A 27,197-nucleotide genomic window follows, 5' to 3' on the forward strand; every position below is an offset into this window, starting at 1 on the left:
CTATCCCACGGTCTGGCACTTAATATGACTGCATGCTTTCTAACGCACAGTTTTAGCCATTTAAACAGTGACATGTGCAGTATATCTACTGAGCCAAGTTCTCCCATGTCAAAAAATAAGATTGTGTGAATGTTTTGTGAAGGTATATTCATGCAGCATGCCTTAGATTAAAGCAGAATTTTCATGGTAATGCTGATTGTTTTGTGACACAGTTTTCCCTTTTTTAACACTGTGTCATTGAAAGAGAGGAGAAAACAGAGAGGAGAAGAGATACAGCGTAAATTGAATTGAATGCTGAGTATAACACATTATGTACACTGTATAAACACACACACACAGAGCGCTTAGAGCCAGGTTGGTTCACTCTGGTCTGTACACGCCATCCACGTTAAACAGATTTACTACTGTTGGACTCTCTTTTTTCATTTGTTCACTCAAGCTCTACATCCCTCTTAATCCTTTCTCTTCTGTGTGGGAGCAGTGTTTAGTTCATATAAGTAAACATGCAGATGTGAACCACAGCTTTGGTTTGTCCTCACAGAAACCATTTCAAGTTAAAAACATGTGGTAGAACAGTTTAGCTGATTTGTTGTTACCTGCACCTTAGCTGGTTGTGATGGTTCTTTAAAGCAGCACTCTTTTTTTATTTGTCTTTATTTCATCATTTTATTTCATTTTGGGGCAGTGGAACGAGCTGGAATTGCAATATACACTCACTTTATTAGGTACACCTTGCTAGTACCAGGTCGGACCCCCTTTGCCTTTTGCCTCCAACAAGGTGTTGGAAACATTCCTCAGAGACTTTGGTCCATATTGACATGACAGCATCACGCAGTTGCTGCAGATTTATTGGCTGCACATCCATGATGCGAATCTCCAGTTCCACCACATCCCAAAGGGGCTCTAATGGATTGAGATCTGGTGACTGTGGAGGCCGCTGGACTCCAGTGAACTCATTGTTATATTCAAGAACCAGCTTTCATGTTGTTTACGCCAAATTCTGACGTGAATGTTGCAGCTAAAATTGAAACTCATCGGACCAGGCAACGTTTTTCCAATCTTCCAGTCTTTCCAATATTCTATTCTATTTTTTCCCCAATATTCTGTTTTGGTGAGCCTGCGCGAACAACCCGGTCTCACTCCCAGGTCGTCACATATGGACGCTTGGTCAAGAGCCATAATCGTCAGTTTGTGACGCACTAGGGATCCCTTTGACGTCATAGTTCGACGTATTGAGGGAAGCCCTGTTGTGTCAGTTTTTGATGGTAAAGGCAAGTATGATATTTAAGAGAAAAGACGAAGTAAGGAGGTGATTGGGGTGGATAGAGGGCCAGAACCCGGACCTTGAAGCAGGAGAACAGGGTTTGTGTCCCGTGCGAAACAAAACATTAAATGTTTTTATTTAGGCGAGTGAGGTAAATTGACATTAACGTTAGTTAACTTAAGTCTTAATTGACATACATAGCTATTTTAACCCAAACCATGATCTTTTCCTAACCTTAACCAAGTAGTTTTGTTGCCTAAACCCAACCAAGTACTTTCTGTGAAACTGCAACGTTTCACGACTTTAATTATGCGCGTTTCAACATGGCAATGTATCGAAACGTTACGTTTTATCTTGAAAGTGTAACCGGATATTGCATATTTATTGTTGCTAAGCGTTGCTAACTTGACTGTGGATCCCTGAACGTCAATAATTGATGCAAAAGGCCTACCCAAGTCTTTAAAAGCGACGACAAAGGGCCTTGACCATGCGTCAGACATTTGACGAGTAGGGAGTGAGACTGTGTTGGCGCGAACTGTAGCCTCAGCTTCCTGTTCTTAGCTGACAGGAGTGGCCCCCCCGTGTGGTCTCCTGCTGCTGTAGCCCGTCTCCTTCAAGGTTTGACGTCTACTGGGAATCTCGCTCACAACCATCTCTCGGGTTTACATAGAATGGTCCGAAGAAGAGAAAACATCCAGTGAGCGGCAGTTGTGTGGACGAAAATGCCTTGTTGATGTCAGAGGTCAGAGGAGAATAGGGCAGACTGGTTCTACATGACAGAGAGGCAACAGTAACTCAAATAACCACTCGTAATCACGTTCAAAGTCACTTAAATCCTCTTTGTCGCCCCTTCTGATGTTCGGTTTGAACTTCAGCAAGTTGTCTTGACCACGGCTGAGTTGCTGCCATGTGATTGGCTGATTAGCTGTTTGTGTTAACAAGCAATTGAACAGGTTTATTAAAGTGGTGTATGTTTGGAGCAACTAGGGGTAATGCATGTGTCTTATCCACTATTCCATCGCCACCCCCATCCGTCTCTGTTTTTACATCAGTAGTGGCCGATGCAATGATGTCACAGTGATTCAACAGCACTGTTCTCCTGATCTGGAATCAGTGCCGTCCTATTGCTTGTTATAAATGCTATTGTAAAGCTACTATGTTCAACGGTTTCCTCTAAACTGCATTTCGTTGTGTATTTGTTAGTGCTGGTAATTGTTTAAAAATTTGCAATAACCGTCCCAAATCCAGTTCCCTTCAAGTGATACCGATACCAATTGTTAAAAAGGCCATCAACACATGGAACCTTCCACCCCCTATCTTCAAGTGGTACTTTCCGCCCCCCTCTTAGAGTGGTATGTTCCGTCTGCCCAGTGCAGTTCACAGGATCATTGAGAGATCTGAGACTTCCAATGAACTTACAGAAAGAGTGTTAATGCCTTTGTTTCCGACTGTTAAGTCTCATTATTATAGTTTGGGTAGAGTCTTCCCCATTTCTTGGCTAAATAATCATGTCAGTTAGGCCTGTGCTTAATGTTATTACATTCAATAGATCCTTTTTTATTATTAATAGCTGCCCAGCTGCCAACTGTTTTCTGTAGTGGGATCATTTAGTGTGTAAAAGGTGATTAGCTGGCAGCACAGTGGTCTGTTGGTGCCACCTTGTGACCGTTCTAAGTATAGTGGTGTTATTTATTTATTTTTCTCGTTTAGTTCTTTATTATGACTGGTTTAATGGGTTGTAATGTGTTGTCTTACTTTGTAATATGTCATTCCTCATTTCAAAGCCACACACTCACTATCTACCACAATTTGGCAATAAAGCAATCTTAACTGGAAATTCTGGACTATTTTGTGACTTGACTCGTCACTTCAGTAGGAGGTGGTGATTTCCTGAACCCAAGTATTGTGAGAAGCCACCGTCAGCTCATCTCTTTCTTTCACCAACAGAGTAATTCATTCAATACCTTGTGTAAAATGCTACCTGTTGCAGCCATAGTAAGGACAAGCAATGTGATATATTTTCTTTTCTTTTTTATTGTTTTAAATAACTGTCATATAAAAATATTGGTAATTTGTATCAGGTCGCTCCTCATCCTAATTAGGTCATCCACACACGTATAATCAGAAGAATGACAACAGCTCAGGAGGTTTCTTTGTATTTGAATGAGAGGAGTGAAATAGTTCATTGACTACTGTTGTGGAAAAGAAATATAAGTTAAGTTTTTGATTTGTTGAAAGTCCACCACGGAGAATAATTTTGTTAACTTTGGTTCAATAAACCTTGAAGAACTGGATTGAAAGTTAATGTTTTTTCCTGAAGTGAGTCGCAAACCTCCTCCAAATAGACAAGAAGAAGCAGAAAACGAGTAAGGAGTCGGCCTCAACAAGTCGCTAAAATACAGTAAAGACACTAAAAGCAGCAGTCAAACGAAAAGAAAGCCTGCACATCCAGCTGTCCACACCAATTACATCTGATATAACCAGCCAGAGTTGAGTAAAATCAGCTAATGCACTGCTGCACCATGAAAGCGTTGAATTGATATGATGGAACCCTAACCCTTACACAGTGTGTTCATTAAAACCATACAACATACATGTAAGAAGCTGCTGCATTATCAAGCTATTCCTCTGTTTTTTCTGTTGAGGACAGACTGGCTTCTCAAGGTGACTCTTTTCGCAATATAAGTAAAATTAAATTTGCATGTTTGACTCATGCAGCCAAAAGCATTGGCAACAATTAGTATGACTGTCACATCTAAATCAAACCCACCCTTGCTTAATTTCATTAGCTGCTTCTGTGTTCTCTGTGGTGTGACTCTGCTTCTGTTGGAAAAGTAGTGAAGGGGAAGCGTTTTGATATCACTTCCAGTCAGTGAGCATAGTGAGCAGAGATTATCGCTGCCTTTTATAGTGCATTCTGAAAAAAACTCCACATTCACAGACTTTGAGGCTCGTTCCCTGTGAGGGTTTAGGGCTGTCCTACTGTCAAATCGTCAAGTCCATGAGGACTTTGAGCCCTTTATGCACACTCTCTGTAAGTCCACGTCTCTGCAGACTTTGCCTGAGGGAATTACCCACAGTTCATAGCATTGTGACGTTAAACAGGAGGTGTTACGAAAGGTACAAACAAACATGGAAGGAGCAACTACAACTAAATCCTTTTTTTTTATTAAATACCTCTGGATAAAGAAATTTACATCTAAGTGTATGATGCAGATTTGAAAAAAAAAAGTTTCTAAACCACCACTCTGTATGTCAAGAGCATGAAATGCATTCAAGAAAGTCAAAAAATATAAAATAAAAACTCCCTAAGCCGCAATTGTATGTAACACGTTTCGGTGTAGTCAAGGTAACATAAGTACCATTTCGGGCCCTTGTGTGACGGAAGCCAGAGAGGCTGTGCAGTGAATAAACCTCACTCCCCGACACCTTAAGAGAGGAACTGGCAACCGACGCTGGTACCCATGTGTCTTAGGGCGCTTTCACACCTCTAGTTCGGTTCATTTGGTCCGGACCAAGTGAAAAAAATGATACACTGTTTCATTTTAGTTCATGTTCACACTGCAGTTTCACAAACGAAACGAAACAGAGAAGTAACCATGACGTTACGCAGACTTACAGGTGACTTGTTGATTGGACAGTTTTGGCGATTGTCATCCTGCATCATCAGGACCCACGTGGGGAAATCAAACTCCGGTGACTGACAGAAGTTTATGCAGCACTTTACTGCTTCTGTTCTGAATCGTAATAATTTATAATAAGCATGATTAGTAATGCCAGACAGCAGATCGACCGCATAGCCTATTATGAATAATAACCTAAAAACAGGACATGTACAGGAATAATTATGGGCTTATTCTCTTCTCTATACTGTGGTATCGCTGTCACACTTAATGAACTGACAGGGTAAACGGAGTACTACTTGCCCTCTTTTTTAAAAACAGATTTTAACCTTTTAATCAGGGAAATACCCGCACTGACAAGTAGGCTATACCTTATAAAATGATTTTCAGAAACATAGCGGCTTATACAGATCAATAATAAGATCACTGAACACATTTCGTGGGCTGCAGACGGTTTTGTTAGTGGTTTAACTTTGGAATAATGCTCAGATCACATCTCTGCTATTATAAAATCCTGTGTTTGGTTCGTTTGCTTTTGCACCACAAGCGAACCGCACCAGAGTTTGTACCGAGGCCACTTCTTCAAGGAGGTGATTGAACCGAACTAGATAAGGCAGGTGTGAAAGCACCCTTAGCCTTCTCGTCTGTGTGTCCACCTCCCGTACCCGAGCTCGCCGGTTTGAGTTAGGACCGTGCAGTACAACTCAGGGGCAGTCGATTACACTTGCAGCCTCTCGCATACAAGCACTTACCAGGATACATCTACTAAATCTGTAAGGGTTCAGGATTTAGGCTTTATGAATGGGCCATAGAGTGATACTGGCATTAGGGCGCTCAGTTCCCTTTATAGGGACCAGTTTGACACTAACTATGTTCCCTCCAGATGCTTATGCTGCTTTTTTTCCCCTCATGGGCCATTTGAATCATTCAAAAAAGAAACAAATGGTCAAAATCTTCACCAAAACCCAGGATTACATTTCTGTGTCGTGCATAGCCATCCCCTTCCCGTATCTAAGCCAGGTTTATCTCCTGTTACTGTACTAACCCCACATAGAGAGCCTCTTTTCTACAGGTTCTAGCAGCCAAGAAGGGCGGCTAGTTTGCCAGCTGTTGGTTTAACTGCTGTTAAATATAGTGCTGTGATCAAATATCACTCCAGATGGCTCGTTTAATAGTATTTGTCATCAAAGTCAGATAGAGGAGTTAGCAAGTCTCTGTGGTGAAATGATGTAATGGTTTTTGCCAAAATGGGACTTTAGAAATAATTTGCACGTCTCATTAGTGCTCACCTTGAGCCGGTTGGATTTAAGATAAAAATATAGCAGCTTGGATGATTGGTTATGTTTCAGAAATTGCATAAAATATCAAGGGAGGCTTCACCTTCTGGATGTATCTTAAATGGATCATTCTACATTCATCTAACACAGGCGTAAAACTAAATTAAAAACAGAATTATCAAAGAGAGACCTTGTAATTCCCTTCTGTAGTCCTCATGTGTACAGCTGTCATCCGCATGTATAAAATCTTCCATGCACTTGGGCTGAACTGAACTTGGCACAGCAAACTTGTTATGGGAACCAGTTACTTCAGGTTCCATAATAGTGTGTCATGTGTATATATTATTCTGTTTGTCTGTAGGACTACCGTGTGAATATCTTCCTCCGTCAGCAGTGGAATGACCCCAGGCTTGCCTATGCTGAGTACCCAGATGACTCTCTGGACTTGGACCCATCTATGTTAGACTCCATATGGAAACCAGATCTGTTCTTTGCCAATGAAAAGGGGGCCCACTTTCACGAAGTCACTACAGACAACAAACTGCTAAGGATATTTAAGAATGGGAATGTTTTGTACTCTATACGGTAAGTGCCCTGATGTTTAGAGTTCAAGCTGCCAAAGACTAATACTGTGTACCAAAGATATTATCATTTCACAAGTAGGGTTAGGGTTAAGTAGGTTCTGTTTACAACAAACTTTTATTCTCTTGAATTTGACCAAACTGAGAAGCTATGGCGCCCTGTTCATGATTCATGTTGCACTTTTATGGCTAGAGGCGTATAGTGTAACTCAGGTACTAGGGGTGGGAATCACCAGAGGCCACGATACGATATTATCACAATATTTATATTGCGATTTTAAATATATTGGGATATATTGTAATTTATTACCTTTTTCAAACTTCCAATTAGGTCCCTAAAGTCAAACTTTGTCAACATCTGTTTATCTAAAAAGAGACATTTCTCTGTTTGTTCACGTCACTTTTTCAGTCCTCTATATGGTCCTGTTAAGTTTTCTAATGGACTAAAATAACAATAGATTTTATTATTCTAGTACCAAAAAGTTAAAACTCCCTTCTGCAATTTATATACTGAAATATCGATACTTGGCGTCCGTGTATCGATACAGTATTGCCATGGCAAATATCACGATACTATGCTGTATCGATTTCCCCCACGCCTATCAGGTACAGAGGGAAACAAGATGTCAGTTGGAGGAATACATTATCTGTAGTGTGAATCATAAATACTATAGCTCTGTATGTGGATTTATCTTTGCATGGGGGACCTCACTGAATGAGAAATGTACTTTGTTCCAACACAACATTGTTTTGTAATTATAAAATATCTACCAATATATTTTTTTTATTTTACAGTACATTAACCAACAGCATGCTTATTCCCAACATAATGCAAACAGAATAAGATAATAGATAATGTGGAGTTAACTAATAATCCTGCTCTAGACTTGAATTTAATGAAAAATAAAAGATTATGTATTTAGACAATTAAAAAAATATAGTGAGTAAAATGGCAGCTGTGCTTCATACATATATAAAATAAGCAGAGATGAAAGCATTTTGAAACTGTACATGTGTACGACATTTATGCAAAACTTCAAACCCTGTCTTTGATTAACTCTTTACTTGTTGTCTCCTCTCTCTTCGCTTTCAGACTAACATTAACTCTCTCATGTCCCATGGATCTAAAAAACTTCCCTATGGACGTTCAGACCTGTATCATGCAGCTGGAGAGCTGTAAGTACAGTGAACACTCACACACGTTTGTAATTCTCTACTTGTGAGGACCCTTATTGACATAATGCATTCCCCAGGCTTTACTCTAAACTTTACCATCACAACTAAATGCCTAACCCCAACCTTAATCCTTACTTGAAACTAAACTAAATTCTAATTTTAACCTTTAAACCAAGTCTTAACCCTCGAACAATCCTTTAAATTTCCACCACAATATGAGGACCAAAAAAAATGTTCTTGCTTAAAAATTGTCCTCATTACCTTCTTCTAAAACTCAGTTTAGTCCTCACAAAGACTACTGACGAACAGGTGCATGACAGAACTTTTAAAAGGTTCACTTTGTAGGTTTTAGTGGTATTTAGTGGCGAGGGTTCAAACTGAAACTTTGACTCTGTAAAGCAGTTGGTCTGTTTGGGCGACAATAGAAACACGGCGACTTCCAGGTAAGGGGACCCGTGGTGTATGTAGACAGAAATGGCTCATTCTAAGGTAATAAAAATGATAATATAATTCTGTTATGTTTTATTATGTAAGTAATCTATTCAGTTTATTATGTAAGTATCACAGTGGCTGAGTGCAGAAGCAGGAGGACTAGGAGGTCAGACCTAGATGCAGACACAGATAAGGTTCTAGTTCTTGAAATCTATTAAACAAAAGGAATTATTAACAGGCTTACACAGGTTCATGGCAAAGTCCAAACCGTTATTATCAAAATAACAAAATCCAAACAGGGCAGATGGTCCAAACAAAATAATCCGAGAACACAGAAACAGGCACGACACTCTGCATAGGACGAAGACAAGACAAAGACTGAACAGAACTGAGGGCTTGAAAACTGGACAACACACACCAGGCAGGCAGGGTAATGAAGCAGAGGTGACCGACATCAGGTCAATCAATAACATTAACGCAGAATCACAGCTTACGTTAAACACATCTCCCCTTCTGCTCTTCTTTCAACTTACCCGCTCTTTGCCAACTCTATATCTTTATATTATAGAAATTAAATAAACAAATCAGCTTTTGAGCATAGTTACACATCTTTTTTGTAGTCCTGGGTTTTCTAAGGCACCTCTTGAGATAGTGGCAATGATTAGCGTTGTAGTCAAGAGCGCCCAAACCGAGACCACCAGAGTTTATCGAGACCGAGACAAGACCAAGACTTTTAGGGGCTGAGAGCAGTCGAGACCAAGACCGAGGGATGGCGAGACAGAGTCAAAACCAAGACCAGTTCCCTGCATTGCATGGCACGCAATAAAATGTGGAACGTGATCACAGGTACTTCACAAATTGATCTGAAAGATCCACATTCCCATTAAAAAACACCCACATACAAACACTAAGAGCTGAAATCAACGTAAGCATCGCAGGGAGGGGGGACAGACGTTAATTAGGGTTATTGGTTGCATTTGAAGCAATAAGTTTTACTTCCACTCAAAGTTAGGATGTTAAAAAAAAAAAAAAATTATGGATATTCCCAAAGTTACAGTCTTGAAATAAAATCCAGAGTCCTCAATGTCCGAGACTGAGTACAAATGCGGTCGAGTCCCAGACGAGACCAAGACCATCAAAAAGTGGTCTTAAGACCAAGACCGGTTTCGAGTGCTACAACACTGATATCACAAAAGTAAAACAGAAAGGCAATTACTTACCCCCGAAAAAACCCCGCCATGCATCACCTGTGTCTCAAACAGATACAGTTGCCCTGCTTTGGTCCAATACCACTAAAATAGCGGGTATTTTGTCTTGTCCAAAAGCGGATGCTTAGATTCAAACACTTCACTGTAAAAAAATAAATCTGTAATTTTACAGTTTTATTCCTTTTTATTTCACAGATATTTTCCTGTATTTTGGAAACACAGGAAAATATCAAAAAATGGCAAAAATATACTGAATTTACATGTCTAATGTAAAATAACATGAAAAAGCTGTAGCTGTGAATAACCATAAAATTTCTGTTATTTAAAAGAAAATGTTCCAATACATTCTGGAATTTATCGCATTTTCACAAATATTATGTCTTATTTAAAAAAAAAAAAAACACTGTTAAACTTCAGTTTTATACTGTAAAAACATTTCTTAAACTTGGTGCAATTAGTAACAGTTAACCGTAACAAAAAACATGTGTTCTTTAATTATGGACATAGAATAACATAGAATAAATGTTATTTTAATCAGTGTATAATGTCTACAAGCATTGTGAAAACAGTTTTGATCTTTGAAAACAGCCATAATTACTGTAATTTCACAGGTTTACTTTTATCATAATACTTAGAAGTTCAAACCAACATATTTAAATCTGTTTTTTTCTTAATTAAAAATTACCACATGTTCACATTTTACATTAGAGTTTATATATATATATAATCTCCATTTATCTTAGACCGGAAAACCCTTTTGAGTTTGTGACAGTTTCCTTCAACATTTCCTTAAATTAACTTAATTTGTGGAAACTCAGACCTTTTAAAGTACCACCACAATACAAATACTCACATCTGATACTATCTGACCATTTATTCAGCTCCATGCTCACAACACATGGGCCACACAAGTCAAACATTTCAGTGTAAAGAATTGTTCTCCTGAAACTAAAGTAGTTTAGTTTTTATTTACTTTATTGATGACATTTTCAGATCTATTCATTAGAAACACAACTGGTTCGACATAAAGAACATTTTGGACACTGTCAGACACAGCTCCAAGATTAATGAATGTAAAGTAATTGGAAAGTATTTCTTAATATGCTTTGATAGGAGAGAGATATGAAAGGCAAAGCAGAGGGGATAACGTTACATCCAAAATGGTGGTTTTACATAGAGTGAACTTCATGCACAATCCAAAGACTTCATCATTTTCTGGATTCAATACAACATTTTCTGACTTTCTAAAGCCAGTTTTTGTATCTGGTCAATGTTCTTACGGCTGCATGTGTTTCCCTGTGCTATGCATACATGTTCCTTTTCTGTCCTCTGATTCTACCCCGCAAGTGCTACAGCTGATTGCTGAATTAGGTCCACCTGGCCTTGGAAGGCAGTGCACAACTGTGAGCACCTGAGTTAGGTCCACAATTAAATTAAGTTGGTACACAAAATAGATGCAAATATGTGTAAGTAGAAAGACGAGTGGGAATGTGATACAAACACAACTCTTTCTTGGCAGTCCAATTGAATCCAGTTGTTTGTAAGGTTTTGGTGTGCAAGCCAAAAGAACATTTTCAGATTCGTCTGACTTTGCACATCAACACCTCAGGATGGCCTTAAGAAACCATTTTGCTTCTCAAGGTAGCTCAATTGGAAAACATAAAACACGGCAAACATAACAAACAGCATTTCTATCCAAGGTTGGCAAGACATTAAGTAAGTTTCCTTTAATAATGTATGGTGACCAAATTATGGAGATGTGTTAGTCCGTAGCCCTCTACACAGAATTAGGGACAAATTCAAGTCAGGTGGCTACCTGGCTGCATAAATGACAGAGCAGATAACCACTCCCCCTCCACCACCAGCTCCTACATGAAGTGTGAGCAATAAGCAAAAGGCAGATGATCTTTACTTGCTTGCCATCCCTTACATCAGTGTTAGATTTACAATATAACTGCCATTAATAAATAGGGCTGTGTGATATAATGATTTACACTGTATTGCCAAAAGAATCACTGAATTCAGGTGTTCCAGTTACTTCCCTGACCACAGGTGGATAAAATTAAGCACCTAGGCATGCTGACTGCTTCTACAAACATTTGTGAAAGAATGGGTCGCTCTCAGGAGCTCTGTGAATTGAAGCATGGTACTTTGATAGGTTGCCACCTGTGCAAAAAATAAATTTGCGAAATTTCATCACTATTAAATATTCTACGGTCAACTGTTAGTGGTATTATAACAAAGTGGAACAACAGAAACTGTGCGGTTTCTGCGCACAGTGCGCAGTGCGAGACGTGTTCACTGGAGTTACAAATCACGCTTCTCTGTCTGGCACTCTGAAGGACGAGTCTGGGTTTGGCGGTTGCCAGTAGAACGCTGCTTGCCTGACCGCATTGTGCCAAGTGTAGAGTTTGATGGAGGGGGGGTTGGCCCCTGAGTTCCAGTGAAATTAACTGTTAATGCTTCAACATACTAAGACATTTTGGACAATTTCATGCTTTTGGGGACGGCCCCTTCCTGTTGCAACATGACTGTGCACCGGTGCGCAAAGCAAGGTCCTTAAAGACACAGATGAACGAGTTTGGTTGAACACTTTTGGGATGAATTAGCTCGGAGACTGCGAGACATTCTCGCACATCATCTGTGCCTGACCTCACAGATGTGCTTCTACAAGAATGGTCAAAAATTCCAATGAACATAATCTAAAAGTCGATTACCAGTTTTAGAACAGGATTTTGCCGTTTAACATTGATTTAATTTACAAGATCAAACTCCTGCAAATTTAAGTCTGATTATTTGTATTATAGCAGTGTTCAACTATATTTATAGGTAATTTAATTGTTTTTACAGATGTATATGTTCAATAAACATTAAAAGCCCTAAAATTACACAAAAATCTTTGTAAAAAGAAAGTTACAAACTGTATAGTCATCATCGAAAATTACCGTACTACTTTTACAAGGTTGTTATTTAACGGTATTTTTCTGGCGCCCCAGCTGTCAGAATATTTTTTTCACAATTGTTTTTTTTGACAGTGTTTGATTAGTATTTTTAGGTATTTATTCGGCAACTATTAAGCTTTCAAATAGTATGTGTATATCTATAGTAAAACCTACTCCTTCTACACAATAAGTGTATTACATGAATAAAATGTGTAAATGTTTACTTAAGAAATTGTCGATCTCACTGAAACTTAATTTAACAATGTAGAAATTAGGTAATTTAATATATTTATACCACAAAGTTTGTTTTTTCAGTGTACAGTGCTCCTATTTTAAAAAGTTAATCTGGAGCCCTGCTATTTCAGCAGGATAATGCATGTAAAGCTCAAATCCAGTGGTGGAAGAAGTACTCAATTTTTATACTTAAGTAAAAGTACAGATACCACATGAAAAATGTTACTCAAGTAAAAGTAAAAGTCATCCAGTATAAACCTACTCAAATAAAAGTAAAAAAGGTTTTAACCTGGTTTTAAAAATACTTAAGTAATCAAAAGTAAAAGTACAACACATCAAAATCTATTGATCTAACAAAACACAATCCATCTTTCTAAATTCACTGAAGACAGGTTTGAATACAGCATTATAAGTGGATATTTCCTTTACTGTGGGGGGATTAGTCTGCGTTATTGCTCTGCTGGTGTGGTAGTTTCCCCTTCAGACCGTCTGACCAGAACCCCATTTGGGACTCTGGGGATGTTAAGATGAGACAAGGAGGCAGAAACCAAAACTAACCCACATGTTAACTTCAGCACTCATAAAGTGCAGCTCACAGTCCCACACAGAGCAAAGTTCTCCTCAGTTTTCAGATGCAAAACTCGACCAGCTACGTCACCACTCGGTCACAGACCGGCTGCGACAAAAGCAGAGCTGCTGCACGGTCACACCTGATACCTGACACCACAAAGCTCTCACTACAGTCCTCCCTCTGTAAGAAGCCCGAATAGAAACCTCTTCTAGAAGAATCCAGTGCTGGTCTGAACAGACCTCTGCGCATGAAGTCTGATCAGACTGGGGGCCAATCAGCTGGGTCATTTGGTGGAGCAGCAACTGTTCCACAAGGGTCTGAGCTGCTTGTACCTGATGCTGGCTGTAGATCTCTGGCTGAGGCTGGAGGGGTTTCACCTGCCTCTGTGGGACCCGCTAAAGATGTCTGGACTGGGTCTGTGCTTAAACTGGCTGACTGGCTGGAGTCTGTTCCAGAACTGGCTGATGATTCATCATCTACTCTACTGACAAACTTCAGCATAGCCACTGTAAATCATAGATCTTTTCTGTATTTTAATGTCATCAGCTGCATCAGGCCCATTCAAACTGGCTCCTCCAGGTTTCCTTCAATACATTTTCAAATATAAATGACTTGGCTGAATATGAGATGCTCATTATTTACTGAGATGTGATCCATATCGTCCTGTCTGTCCCACTAATCAACATTTTAATAGTTAATCTGAATCCACTGCTTCCCATCTTGCATTAGTCCAGAGTTGTTACTAAACTTCACTGTCTTGTTTTAAAATGATGTATGAGGAGTTTAATTTTGTGCATGTGCATATGAACACATTTCCACACGCAACGCAGTCACCTTTCCAAGCTACAGTTCTTAAACGCCGTGGCCCGTCTGCGTTTATCAAATGTAATAAATACTTGTATTTCACTCCACATTGTTCTGTCACAGTCTGGAAAGCAACCAAGACACGACAGACAAGAGCTGCGCTGCTCAGCTGTTTGGCAGGACGGGAAAAAAAAACTGTGCAACTGCAACTGGGCAAGACCGTGTATTTTTACATGCTGCCTTCACGGGAATGGGAAGTCAGAATATCATCTGTAAAATTTCACCCACATGGCGTTTAACGTTAAAAACTGAAGCGCAAACTTGCTCTGTTAGGGACCGTGAGCTGCCCTATTTCGGAGCTTAATTGTGGATTTGTGGTGACATTTCTGCCTGATCACAGGTGTTGTCGGTTAGTTTAGTTTTTTCCCCCTGTAAGAGCACCTCCTCGTCAGACTTTTTCTCTCGACATATCAGAGGACACAGAACTGTGGGAGAGATTCTGAATGTGCAGAAAGTTTTGAATGTGTGCTGAAAACCTGTTAAAACAGATGAGTTATTAAAATCAATAACTGAATTAAAATGAATTCATTTATCACTGAGGTGAAAATGTGCCTCAAACACATTTATAGAGGTTAAATCCCTAAACAAAAATACAAAAGGAGGAGGGAAGACTAAATCATGTGTGTTAAGTCAGAAGGGAGGAGAAACATATTTAAAAGCAGTAAAGAATGCCTGAGATCTTTACTGCATTATATTCTATTATATTTTGAGTTGTCACCTGTCACCTCAATTTTGTGTTTCCCTTTATATAAAAACATTTCCACCATGCAGAAAAAGCAGAAATTGGAGCAGAAATTTTTACCAGAATGCAGGAAATGAAGTCTTTAATGCTCAAAATCTTCTGGGGGTGGACCCCCTGACCCCCCACTTATTAAGTGCCCCATCCAATAAAACAGTCTCTGGCTTCACACAAAGTTCTGGGAACATTTGCTTATTGATTAAATATAAATAAGTAGTATTCACATGACTTTTAAGTAATAAATATGTTTTTAATAACAATAGTAACAACAACAAACAATAATAATAATAATCAGCAATTTTAAGGGAAAATAGCCAACATTTTTTAAGGGACCTGGATAATGGATGGGGGGGGCGCTGGCCCAAAAAGGGTTTAGAACCACTGCTGTACTCCAACTGCCTCCACAGTCACCAGATCTCAATCCCATAGAGCTCCTCTGGGATGCGGTGGGACGATGTGCAGCCGACAAATCTGCAGCAACTGCGTCTGTGAGGAATGTTAACAACAGCTTGTTGAAAGTATGCCACGAAGAATTAAGGCAGTTCTGAAGGTCCAACCCGGTACTAGCAAGGTGTACCTAATAAAGGAGCTCCGCCTAGTTTATAGAAAACAGGGAAAACAAACCAGGTTCAGTAACTTGATTATTAATGTTAACAGTCTCTTTAGAAAGAATTGAAATTGTCTTCTGCTTTAAAGAAAACAGATGGACAACTTCTTACTGGTTAAATGTGTATAGCTAAATATTTTAATTAATGAATAAATGGGGATTTATAAAGAAAAGAAACACACCTTACAGATGAACAGCAGATATAATGATGAAATAAACCTGATCTGTAATGCCAGGGCATTTAACTTCTCTAAAGGGAATTAAAATATGTTATTCAACATCAACTGTTTATCACAGGAAAAAAAGCGTTTCTCCGCCTACTGTTTGAAGCGCTGGCAGAGCTGATGAGATGCTCCAGCTGGCTCTCCGGCCGCCATGCAGCGGGGAGGTGCAGTCACGCTTGGGCCTCAGGTTAGGCTGGAAGAACGAGCTGTTCTCCTGGTCACAAGTCACGTCAAATAAATAAGACTAAAACTAAGAAATTGCGGCTATTACTAAAACAAAGTAATGAAACTCCCTTCAGTTTAGTTATGAGGCATTCATTTTATTAGTATATACATATTATTTAAATAATAGGTGAGGGCCAGCCTGGCTTAGGAGGAGTTTTGGGGTGCGGATGAAGGGTTTCACAATGAAAACTATATCCCTTTGTCTAAAAAGGGCTCACGTGGTGTGGAGCCAACGTAGTCTTCTCCGGTGTCCTGACTAGTGATTTTAATTAAAGTTGTATGTATAAAACTCACATACTCGAGTTCACTATGGTCAATTAATCCTAATTCAAAACATGAAAATGACAACCATTAAAAGAGAACCACAGTTTATTTCAGCAGATCCGTTTACTTGAGACTTTTAACTACTTTTGACTATCAAACATATGTTTTAACACAACTAATACATGTTAAACAGCACAGTTTTGCTCTACATGTTACAGTGTAATAGTTAACAATTATACAGATTCAAAATGGTGGAGATTTCTGTCCATTAGTCAGCAGATGACAGTGGAGTAACAAAATCAAAACAACCTGAGAAAGCTTATCTGGATTTCTTATTAGTTAGAAAGCAGATTATTTCTAAGGCTTTTAAGTTTAAGTGGCATCTAGTGGTGAGTGTTACAAATCGCAACCGGCAACTCATGGTGCATTCGTTATTCTCTTCTTACTTTTAATAAACCAGTCGATCTCTACTACTACTAACGTTACTTCTTCTTCTTTGTACATATTCAATGTTGTAACGAAAAGCGCTCTTTATGGAATTTTGTCCATTTGGGCTACTGTAGAAACACAGCGGCGCAACATGGTGACTTCCATGTAAAAAGACCCGCGGTGTCTGTAGATAGAAATGTCTCATTCTAAGGTAATAAAAACACAACGGTTCATCACGTCAGGTCTTTATGCACCACTGGAAACATAGTGATGGATCTTATGTTGCATTTCTGTCACTAGATCCTCCTGAATATCACACGCTGGACCTTTAAAATCAAACCTGGCTCAAAATAAATTGTATAGTGTATTTCCATCTTTTTATAATTGTTGTTTGGCAAACCTTTTCTCAGGCCACATGTGAGCTGAGAGGAAAGTGTGTGTTTAGTCTCCTCTTTGCTGAAGCAAATAAGGAGCGGCATGGATATTCACATCTTGTTGTGACTTACTTCTGCACCACAGGACCATCTTCTCAGGGGTGAGGAGTTCTTTCCTTGCCTGACAGGTCTTCACAGTGACATCTTTACTATCTAATAAAAAGAAAAGGGAGTCTGGCAGGTCTCAGTGAGGCTTGTTTAATTCCCCCCCCTGGAATTTCACAGAGTCGTAAATGTTGCAGAGTGCCAGTGAAATGTGGGAGACATCTTTGTGTTCACTACACTGAAAAAGTGTTTGATGCTTGTATTAATAAAAACAGTGTCTGAATATCCAGTCTTTGCAGACACAGGGAGGTTGGGGGCAAGAAGTTGCTACACTGAGATATTTGGCTAAACAGTACTTTAAATGAGCCAACATTCCCTCTGTGAGACTGCTTGCTTCAAAATAAAGTGAAAGTAAAGCTTCAAGCAGCGATGAACAGGCCCTCGCTCCAGCTCTCTGAATTTTGTTGTGTTTTGGGACCTGAATGAAGGAGTTAAATGGCACTTCCTGTATCCTGTGTGTAGAGAACGCCCTCTAACTATACATTCCAGTATTTCAAGTGTCACACAGGTCTTACTTCATGAAGCCGGAATGACTATAACTGCCATTTGGCATGTAGATGTCCTGAAGCTGAAACCCAAAATAAATTTGACACAGCCATGAGCTTTATGTTGCATAATGTTTTATTACTGACTGATTATTGAATTGCCTAGTGGTTTGTGTTTTTCAGTTGGTTACACCATGAACGACCTGATCTTTGAGTGGCAGGAGAACGGGCCAGTCCAAGTGGCCGAAGGCCTCACTCTCCCCCAGTTCATCCTCAAAGATGAATCAGACCTCAGATACTGCACCAAGCACTACAACACAGGTTACACACACACACACACACACACACACACACACACACACACACACACACACACACACACACACACACACACACACACACACACTGCCAAAAGCATCACAGCACAAAGCAACATGCACACAGAGGGAAGCTGTAAGAGGGAGAAACAAACATACTGACATCCAGACTAGTATGGTCTTTTCATTAAATGGGATGTGACCATAGACAGTAGACCAGCATGGAGGTGGTGTCTTTGACCTGGGACACTGAATGCGGGTGGGGGCTCAGAGAAGTTAGTAGATCCAGATATTCCAGAACAGAACACCTTGATCATAAAACTGGTTGCTGATTATTCTGTTTGAGAACTGTAACATGTAATCTTAACTAAGTGAAGATTTTTTTAGCGTGTTTCTGCTTTGTTGTAGGTAAATTTACTTGTATTGAGGTGCGATTCCACCTGGAGCGTCAGATGGGCTACTACTTGATCCAGATGTATATCCCCTCTCTGCTCATTGTCATTCTGTCCTGGGTCTCCTTCTGGATCAACATGGATGCTGCACCGGCCAGAGTGGCACTGGGCATCACCACTGTCCTAACGATGACAACACAGAGCTCAGGCTCCAGGACTTCACTGCCTAAGGTCAGTGTTTATTTATATTTATGATTCATCTGTATTGGTGTTGGCTTCCTTTAGGTGCCCCACTTTCCTCCCACAGTCCCAACACATGCAGGTTAGGTGAATTACTGAATCACTGGGTGCTAACACTGGTGGTACAGTGTGTAGGCTGTATTACTACTGAGGCGCACAGACAAATCGCCGCACACATTTGCAGATGTGTGGAGCAAAAGCAAAAAAGAGGGCTGCCTGAGTTAAAATAGTATTTCCCACTCTTGGAGCAAAATGAATATCAATGTACACATTTAAAGATTTGTCCGTTATGTATTTCTACATTCAGGTTTCCCATGCCAATAAAGGCTCAATGCATTTAATTGAATTGAGCCCATTTGCTGTGGACTAACCATGGATGCACAGACAGATTGTGTTCCTCCGGTTCAAAGGCTTAAACTCTGAGGCCAGGTGCAGCATATATACTGGATAAAAATATAGTTGCATATTTAGGAGGACATAATATATACACACTACATAGGTTAGTGACTGGGAAAAGAGGTGGACAAAGACTGCGTGTGTGTGTGGCAAAGCTAATGTGTTCTCTCTAGAGACCTAAAAATTTTTATTAGTGGATGTTTTGCATGGGTAAGCACAAGTATGTGTTTATTCCACACATCATGCATCTGCTAGAGCGTGTGTGAGAAACAGCCCCTTAGTCTTGTTCTGGTATCTTGTATGCATGAGAAAAAATCCGACATGGAGCCCTTTGTTACATAACCCTTATTAAAACCTCCATCTCCCTCACACATACTCTACACACACACACCTCAGCAACATGGCTGAGGCTGTGTGGGCATGTTTATAGGTTAGGAGGTTTCTCATGTTTCTAGCGCTTAACAGAACTTTGCACTCCAGTATGTTACACATGTCTGAATAAGTCATTAGTTCAGGAATGAGGATAAGTAATTTTGACACCACCAGCATCAGTGGCCACAGCCACGGGCAGCTGCTGGAACCCTATTATAATATAGAATATTGTTAGCAGTGGCGTGTCCAGACATTTTTTAACTAGGGTGGCACAGGTGGGCGCTTACTTGTGCAGGGATGGCATGAAATACACACACACACACGCACACACACGTCAGAATCGCATTCCTTTAACGTTTTCAGTCTCCACTGCTCATATCTACTTTAACATTTAACACAAACATTGCAGTTTCATCGCCTCAATGCAAGATGGTCTTGCAACAATCAGAGTAACATAACATGTCAGCAGTGGATTACATAACTGAAAGCACGCACCTTTAAAACGAAAAAAACATTACCGGTGACAGCACGCCTTCACACATGTGAAAACATGATCCTATTAGTGTCATCGCACAATGACACACATATAAAACAAAGATGATGATCAGTGACAGTGCACCATTGACCTTGTTGTTGTTTCTTGTCTAAGCATAGGCATTATAAAAAACACAAGTGTGTAGTCTAGATTGATTATTAGTAAAATAAACAGTAAATACCTTCTACTTACATTACAGGCGTACTCTGAGCTTTTCGCTCTGCAATGTCATTTATTAAACCCTTTGAATCCAGCTGGCAGGCACGGGCGTTCTGATTGATAGTTTGTGGTAATCCAGATAAACGGGTCTGTCCCACTGAGCTCGTCAGGTAAGATTTAATAAGTTTTAGTTTGGAAAAAGAGTGTGCAGCAGAAGCCACAGTTACTGGAAGTGTTAAGATAACGGTGCAGACTTTTGCAGTTGCATCTCTGCTAGCAAGTCGACCCCCCCCCCCCCCCCCCCCAACACACACTCCTGAACGTGAAATTAAATAAAGACAGTCATATACCTTGAATCTCTCATTTGCATTGCAGGATCATCTATACCAAGTTTACACAAGACAGAAAAAAGTGAACAGATTGACACAATGAAGTGTGTGTGTGTGTGTGTGTGTGTGTGTGTGTGTGTGTGTGTGTGTGTGTGTGTGTGTGTGTGTTTACAGGTCTCTTATGTCAAAGCCATAGACATCTGGATGGCAGTGTGTCTTCTCTTCGTCTTCTCTGCACTGTTGGAGTATGCTGCTGTCAACTTTGTGTCAAGGCAACATAAAGAGCTACTGCGATTCAGACGGCATCACAAGGACAAGACCAAGGTACACAAAAGTCCTACTCCATCATTCAGAGGGCGAAAAAACAACTACACCTTTTAAATTAAACTTTTACACCTATACATACTATCAATACCTGCACGCACACGCATGCACATACTGTCTACACACAGACTTTTGGACTGGTTTAAGGCTGCCACCTTATGGTGACATGTTGCTATTGCAGTTTGCTAACCAGTGGAAAAAAGACAATCATGATATTAGAGAGTAATGTTGAAAAAGACATTCCTGATGTGTAACAGTAGATATAAAGTGTCATTGCACCTGACTGTGCATGTTTGAGTCTCCTGAAATGCCCCCACTGTAGTAGTGCATGATACAGCATGGCTGGAACATCATTTATGTGATTTTCTGATTCTTTAGATCACAGTTATGTTATTTCTGTAACAGAGGATGATTCTGCTGTCAGTGCATGATTGATGATCTCTGTGTGTTGTGAAAGGATCAACTCAGCATTCAGTCACATTCACAAACAGTATTTCCTTTTATTTGAATTTGTTTGTTTCTGTCTTAGAGAGGCAACTAAGTAAAATAGTAAATTAATATACAGAATACTTACATTATTGATATATGACAAAGACTGTCCATCTGCTCTGTTTTGAATTGTTGTGAAATAAATTTGATGGTAAAATATATATATATATATATATATATATATTAGTACCCAGATGCAGATAAAATTACTTGCTGATTTAAAAAATATATTTTTAATAGAAATAGGTAGATTTGAAAATGTTCACTAAAGATCTTAATGATATCAACAAGTCACCTAAAATGTAATGTGCTGCTTTGGCCATACTAGACCTGCCATTAGCATCTCCATCTGCACCCTGTTTTGCACACTCGCTTTTACCAGATTGTTCTCTACCTACTTGTGATTAAACTCAGATATTACTTGTGCAAATGTATGTGTGTCCCTAAACCTGGACCACCCCATACTCAGTAGGTCTTTTTTGTTCCTTATATTCAGCTGCCCTGCCAATCTCCTGCTTCTCTCTCTCCTAAAATATCTGCAATATCCATCTGGTCAATGAATGGAAGAATATAGTGTAACCTGTGCGACAGCATTAACAGGGACATTTAGTTTTCACTAAAAACAACATTCTGTGGGGACTGATATTGTTGTGAAATAGGCTACTAGTGTTTTCCAGGGCCAACTAAAATATCCCCTTTACCTCAAATAAAAGTAGCTTAGGTTCAGCAAGTAACAGTCACTAACAACAACTTACACTTTAACTCTGTATCACTCACTAGACTGAATCAATCTTCCTTCACCGTGTGTGTGGGGGGCTCCCTCAGGGTCCTAGTGCCCAACCACAGTAGGGATTTAAATTGTGAAGCAGAGGAAAAAACAGAACGATTATTTTAAGCCTGTAAATACAAATCATATTTGTATTATTCTATAGTATTTATTAATACTCTTGCTTCTCTTTGTTGAATACATGTCTGCACTGTAAAAAATAAATAAATAAATAAAAAACGCACGTGTGACGCGTCAAGGTATGACGCACAGCCAAAGATACGCTGTGGAAGGAAAACTCACGCGCTTTACATCATCAATGTGTAGAAAATAGCCAACCTGCAAGAAGGGGTTAATCACAGCATAAACGTAGTCGCTTCCTGTTGCCAGCCGGCTGCGCTGTGACTACAGGTGAATTTTGGCTTATAGATGTGTTCAGGGCGGGACTCTAATCAAACATGTAAAGTTTGGTGCAGATGTGAGCGTGTAGACTGAAGTTACAACAACTTCCTGTTTCATGGCAAATCATCGTTTTACGACAGCACGCCACGGGCAAACTGGTCGACTGGTAATAACCAACAACTTTATATATATATATATATATATATATATATATAAAATAAACAACTTTTAATCGTCAGTGGGTTTAGACAGCACAGTGAAAATTTGAAGTCGATAGAACTAAATCCCTAGGAGGAGTTTGTTAAAGTATAAAGTCTGTAAATCTCCAAAAATGACCATTAAATCCAAAATGTCAGACTTCCTGTTGGGTTTAACCAATTGCTCCGAGAGTTTTTTTTGGTACGTCTGGACATGATACATGTGCCACAGAAATTTCATACATGTAGGTGAAACGTGCGGCGGGGGCTGTTTCATTAAAGGTCACTTCCTGTTGCCAGCAGGTGGCGCTATGACTGTGGGTGAATGTCGGCATGTACATGTGTTCAGGGCGGGACTCTTATCGAACGTGTAAAATTTGATACAGATTTGATCATGTAAAACTTCCTGTGTCACGGCGAAGCCATCGCCATGCCGTTAACCGAAAACTTTTAAACTTTAATAAGCTACAAAGTACCACCACATGGCTTCGTCAATGTGTTAAGGGTTTTCTGCTAGGAGTACTCCATCATAGCGTAAAACGTGTCATTTTCTGTTGCCAACAGGTGGCGCTATGCTTTTGAATGAATGTTGGCATATGGGTGTGATCAGGGCAGGACTTTTTATCCATGTCAAATTTGGTACAGATGTGAGCATGTACACTGAAGTTATAACAACTTCCTTTTTTGTGGCGAATCATTGATTTTCGACGCCACGCTACGGACACGCCGTTCCAAGAAAACTCAGTTTGTACAACTTTTAATCGTAAAAAATTTGAAGTCGGTCGGATAAATTTTCTAGGAGGAGTTTGTTAAAGTATGCATCCTGTAAGTGGTATAAAATAGGTTAAAATTGCACTTTCAAATCAAAATGGCGGACTTCCTGTTGCGTTAAGGGTACGGGTCCTTGAATCTTTTTGGTGTGTCTTGATATGATACATGTACCCCAAAAAAATGTCCAATTTTGTAGATGGCACTAGCGAGCCATTTTGCCACGCCCATGTGCAAGACCCCTAAAATACTTAATTTTTCTCACTTCTGACGTGTGCAAAGTTTGGTGAGTTTTCGAGCATGTGCCAAAAATGAGCTTACTTTGCAGAAGAAAAAAAAAAATACCTTCAGTTTCAATAGTGACCTCGTACAGTTCGTGCTCGGCTTCAGTCCCCCTAAAATAGGCCTAACATCGTCCATGAGTGAACATTATTGTCACTTTTTGTCTTGCAAAAAAAACCTGCAACCTGTTTTTAATATTGTAATGAAAATAGTCAACAATGTGAAAATGCTAATTTTTGAGTCAAACCACCCACCACAGCCCCTAAGCCCTCCAGAAACCAATGGAAAATCCTGAATGTGTTTATGATTAAACTGTTTCCTAGAGCACAACAATGTTTAAAAGAACACAACGTCCTTCATAGATTTAGCCTCTTAATTTTGCTCTCAGTGCACCAGATGGTTGCAATTAATTTTGAACTGTTAAATTTCCTAAAATTTTCTTGAGGGGGGAGCATGCCCCTGGCCTCCCTACAGGGTCTGAGGTCCACCTACCACAGTCTTACAAAATCATGTAGTTTACTAAAATCTAACACTGACAATACATTATATATGTTTCTCTGGAATAGACAAGAAAAAAGTGCTAGCAACTGCAACTACTGGGATTGTGTTTGTTGATTACATGATAATTGACAACTAAGCTATGCCTTGCTGCTGTCATAGCTGCCTTTACGTACATATGCCTCAAGGGTTTGTAGTAATCTCTTGGATTGGTTGGTAATGTTTAATTTTGAGGGCTGCAACTGTTGCTGTGATCTCGTCAGCAGTGGAAGAGAATTTTTCCACTCAACTTTCTCTCTTTGAGCTGACCTTAGGCTGTGATCTAATTCCCTTAAGTAATCATCGATGTGATGATTGCAGTTGTCTGGATCAAAACGTTCAATATCTTTAGCTATAAACTCAAGCACTTCAGGGCGGGGAGACTGTGAGCTCATTTCTAGTAATCACATCCTTCAGTTCTCTCTGGCTGAGAGGCAGGGGCTGAACAGCTGTCATCACGACTCTCGTGGGAGTGCAGAGAGGAGGCTGTACTGAAATGTTCTAGAATGCATGAGCATTGATGAATGTGTATAATAATAATAATCTTTATTTGTTTAGCACCTTTCATATATAAAATGCAGCTGCAAATTGCTTTACAACCAGTTTTGGGCAAGTTACTCAGAAATTGTAATATATTACTACCTACTTATTACTCCTTAAAAAAGTAATATTATTACTTATTACTTACGTTACTCGTTACATTACTAGTTACTTTCCAGTGTTTCCTACAGAATGACAGTGGAAGGGGGTAATTAGTAGTGTAACTAATTACTGTTTTAGAAAAGTAATTAGTTACACTAAGTAGCAGCAAACAGCTCTCCTCTCCCTTCCAAACACTAGCTACCCTCCAGGCAGTCAGTGGACATAAAGTTGTTCCTGTGATGTAGAGACAGAGCTCAGTTAAAACTTTATGGATGAAAGATACTTTTGTTCTGAAACTCTTGCTCCAGTCCATGTTGCCAACATATACAGCTGAAATTAAGCTGTGTTTACTAGCTTTTCAGGACCCGCCCTACTCTGCTTCTGATTGGCTAGTAGTCCTCAACTAGAAACTGAGCATGTGCAACTCCCAACAAAGATCACTTAGAGACAAGATGCATCACTCCAGAGCTAAAACGAAGCGTTTTATTACCAAATCTTCCTTCTACCACCTCAAAAAAATCTCCAGACTTCGACCATCACTCTTAGACTCTGTGGCAGAGATCCATGCCTTCATCACCTCCCGCTTGGACTACTGTAATGGTGTCCTGTATGGGGTACCCAGCAAGGTCCTGGACAGGCTGCAATATGTCCAGAACTCGGCTGCCTGGGTTCTCACTCACACTAGGTCGTGGCAGCACATCACCCCAATACTCACTCAGCTTCACTGGCTCCCGGTCAAATTCCGCATCACCTACAAAATCTTACTCCTCACCTATAAATCTCTCCATGCCACTGCCCCCCAGTACCTACTGGACCTTATCCACCCCTACTCCCCTGCTCTTTGTCCCCCACACCAGACTGCGGACTTTTGGGGACAGAGCCTTCGGCGTCGCAGCCCCCACCCTCTGGAACTCCATCCCCACAGAGATCTGAAATGCTCCCTATCTGGACACCTTCAAAAAACTCCTAAAAACCAACCTCTTCACAAAGCAAGCAACCCTGAATGACTTTTTGTTACTCTGTCTCTGCAATTATGTGTAAAGCGTCCTTGGGTCTCGTGAAAGGCACTATAGAAATATGTTAATATTATTATTGTTCAACACAGGGTGAAAAGAGGAGCTGCAACAATGTGTAGTATGAAAAAAATTAAACCATGTAAACCTGTTCTGGTACAACCCTTTAAATAGGATTTTGGACCTGAAAATGAGCTTAAAATCAATTCTAAATGCTACAGTGGAGAGAAGCTTAAAGTGGAGTGATGTGTTCTCTCATTACGGTTTTAGTTAAAACTCTTTTCTGCCACATTTTTGAATTAGTTGTAGCCTATTAATATATTGTTTGGGTATACAAGTAAATAGTGCATTACAATAGTACAATTGTGAAAAAACAAAAGCATCTAACTCTGGCAATGTTTGCGACCTTTGTAACAATGTTAAAATGTGATTTAAAATCCAACTCAGAGTCAATAAGTCTTTTCCTGCACAGCCAGACATTGCAAAATATTAGAAATAATCAGTTTTTTGTCTTAGAGCCAACTAGACTGTGGTGTAGCCTGGCCAGAGTGGCTAGGAAGGTGGTAGGTAGGCAGACTCAGAAGTGATTATTTTATTGACCATGGTCGGCAGTACATGGATAATTCAATCCAAAATAACAAAAGAAAAATAACACATCAAACTTATAGCAACACTAACACGAGGCACGTGTTCACAGCGGCACACACCCTCACCACCTTTTTTCCCCCTGTTTATATAGGGTGGTCAATTCACACCCAACTGCTTCAGCCCATCCCATTCTGATGCAGGTTGATCTACTCCACAACATCTATATCTAGAAATCTCTTAATATTTGGAACTTCGTTATCAGTTCACTCTGCTCCCACTGCCTAAAAAACAGGTCAGGGTTATTCACACATTTATTCATAATACTCAAAAACAACCAAAAGAAAAACATTCCTATAAAGAAAGAAAACCCTCTACTTGGTTTGGCCCGGTGATGTCATCCATGACCACCCTATTCCTATAAAACAGGAAATACTTAGGCCGGCTCCTCCCCAAACAATTATCCTGCATGGTGGAACTGAACAAAGGAACAAACAATTGTAAGTATTAACACAGGAAAACAATTAAACCAAGTTTAAACTTGCAACCTAATAAAATTGAGCTGAAACTAACTTATGACTATGTGTTTACTCTAACTTATCATATGCTTTGCACTCGCCTGTAACATAATACAAACACAAACAACCCGGAATAGTAAGTGGTGCACTTTTACACAAGCTATGGCAAGTTACCAAAAAACATAAACATGTATGTATAAACTAGAAAGTCATGGCCTGTATGGGACAAGTGGTGAGCAAACCCACTTCG

General features: G+C 39.7%; 1 protein-coding gene across 1 annotated transcript in view; it reads left to right on the top strand.

The window, feature by feature from the left end:
- Positions 1–27,197, top strand: part of glra3 (glycine receptor, alpha 3) — a 59,199-nt gene that overhangs the window by 25,621 nt on the left and 6,381 nt on the right. The window contains exons 4-8 of the mRNA XM_038714631.1: positions 6,526–6,749; positions 7,839–7,921; positions 17,868–18,005; positions 18,410–18,624; positions 20,599–20,748. Coding sequence (XP_038570559.1) covers positions 6,526–6,749; positions 7,839–7,921; positions 17,868–18,005; positions 18,410–18,624; positions 20,599–20,748 — 810 coding nt within the window. The remainder of the gene's footprint in view (positions 1–6,525; positions 6,750–7,838; positions 7,922–17,867; positions 18,006–18,409; positions 18,625–20,598; positions 20,749–27,197) is intronic.

This window comes from Micropterus salmoides, unplaced genomic scaffold (assembly GCF_014851395.1).
Source record: "Micropterus salmoides isolate LMB-PRFRI ecotype aquatic unplaced genomic scaffold, ASM1485139v1 Ms_hic_scaffold_12, whole genome shotgun sequence".
Taxonomy (NCBI): Eukaryota; Metazoa; Chordata; class Actinopteri; order Centrarchiformes; family Centrarchidae; genus Micropterus; species Micropterus salmoides.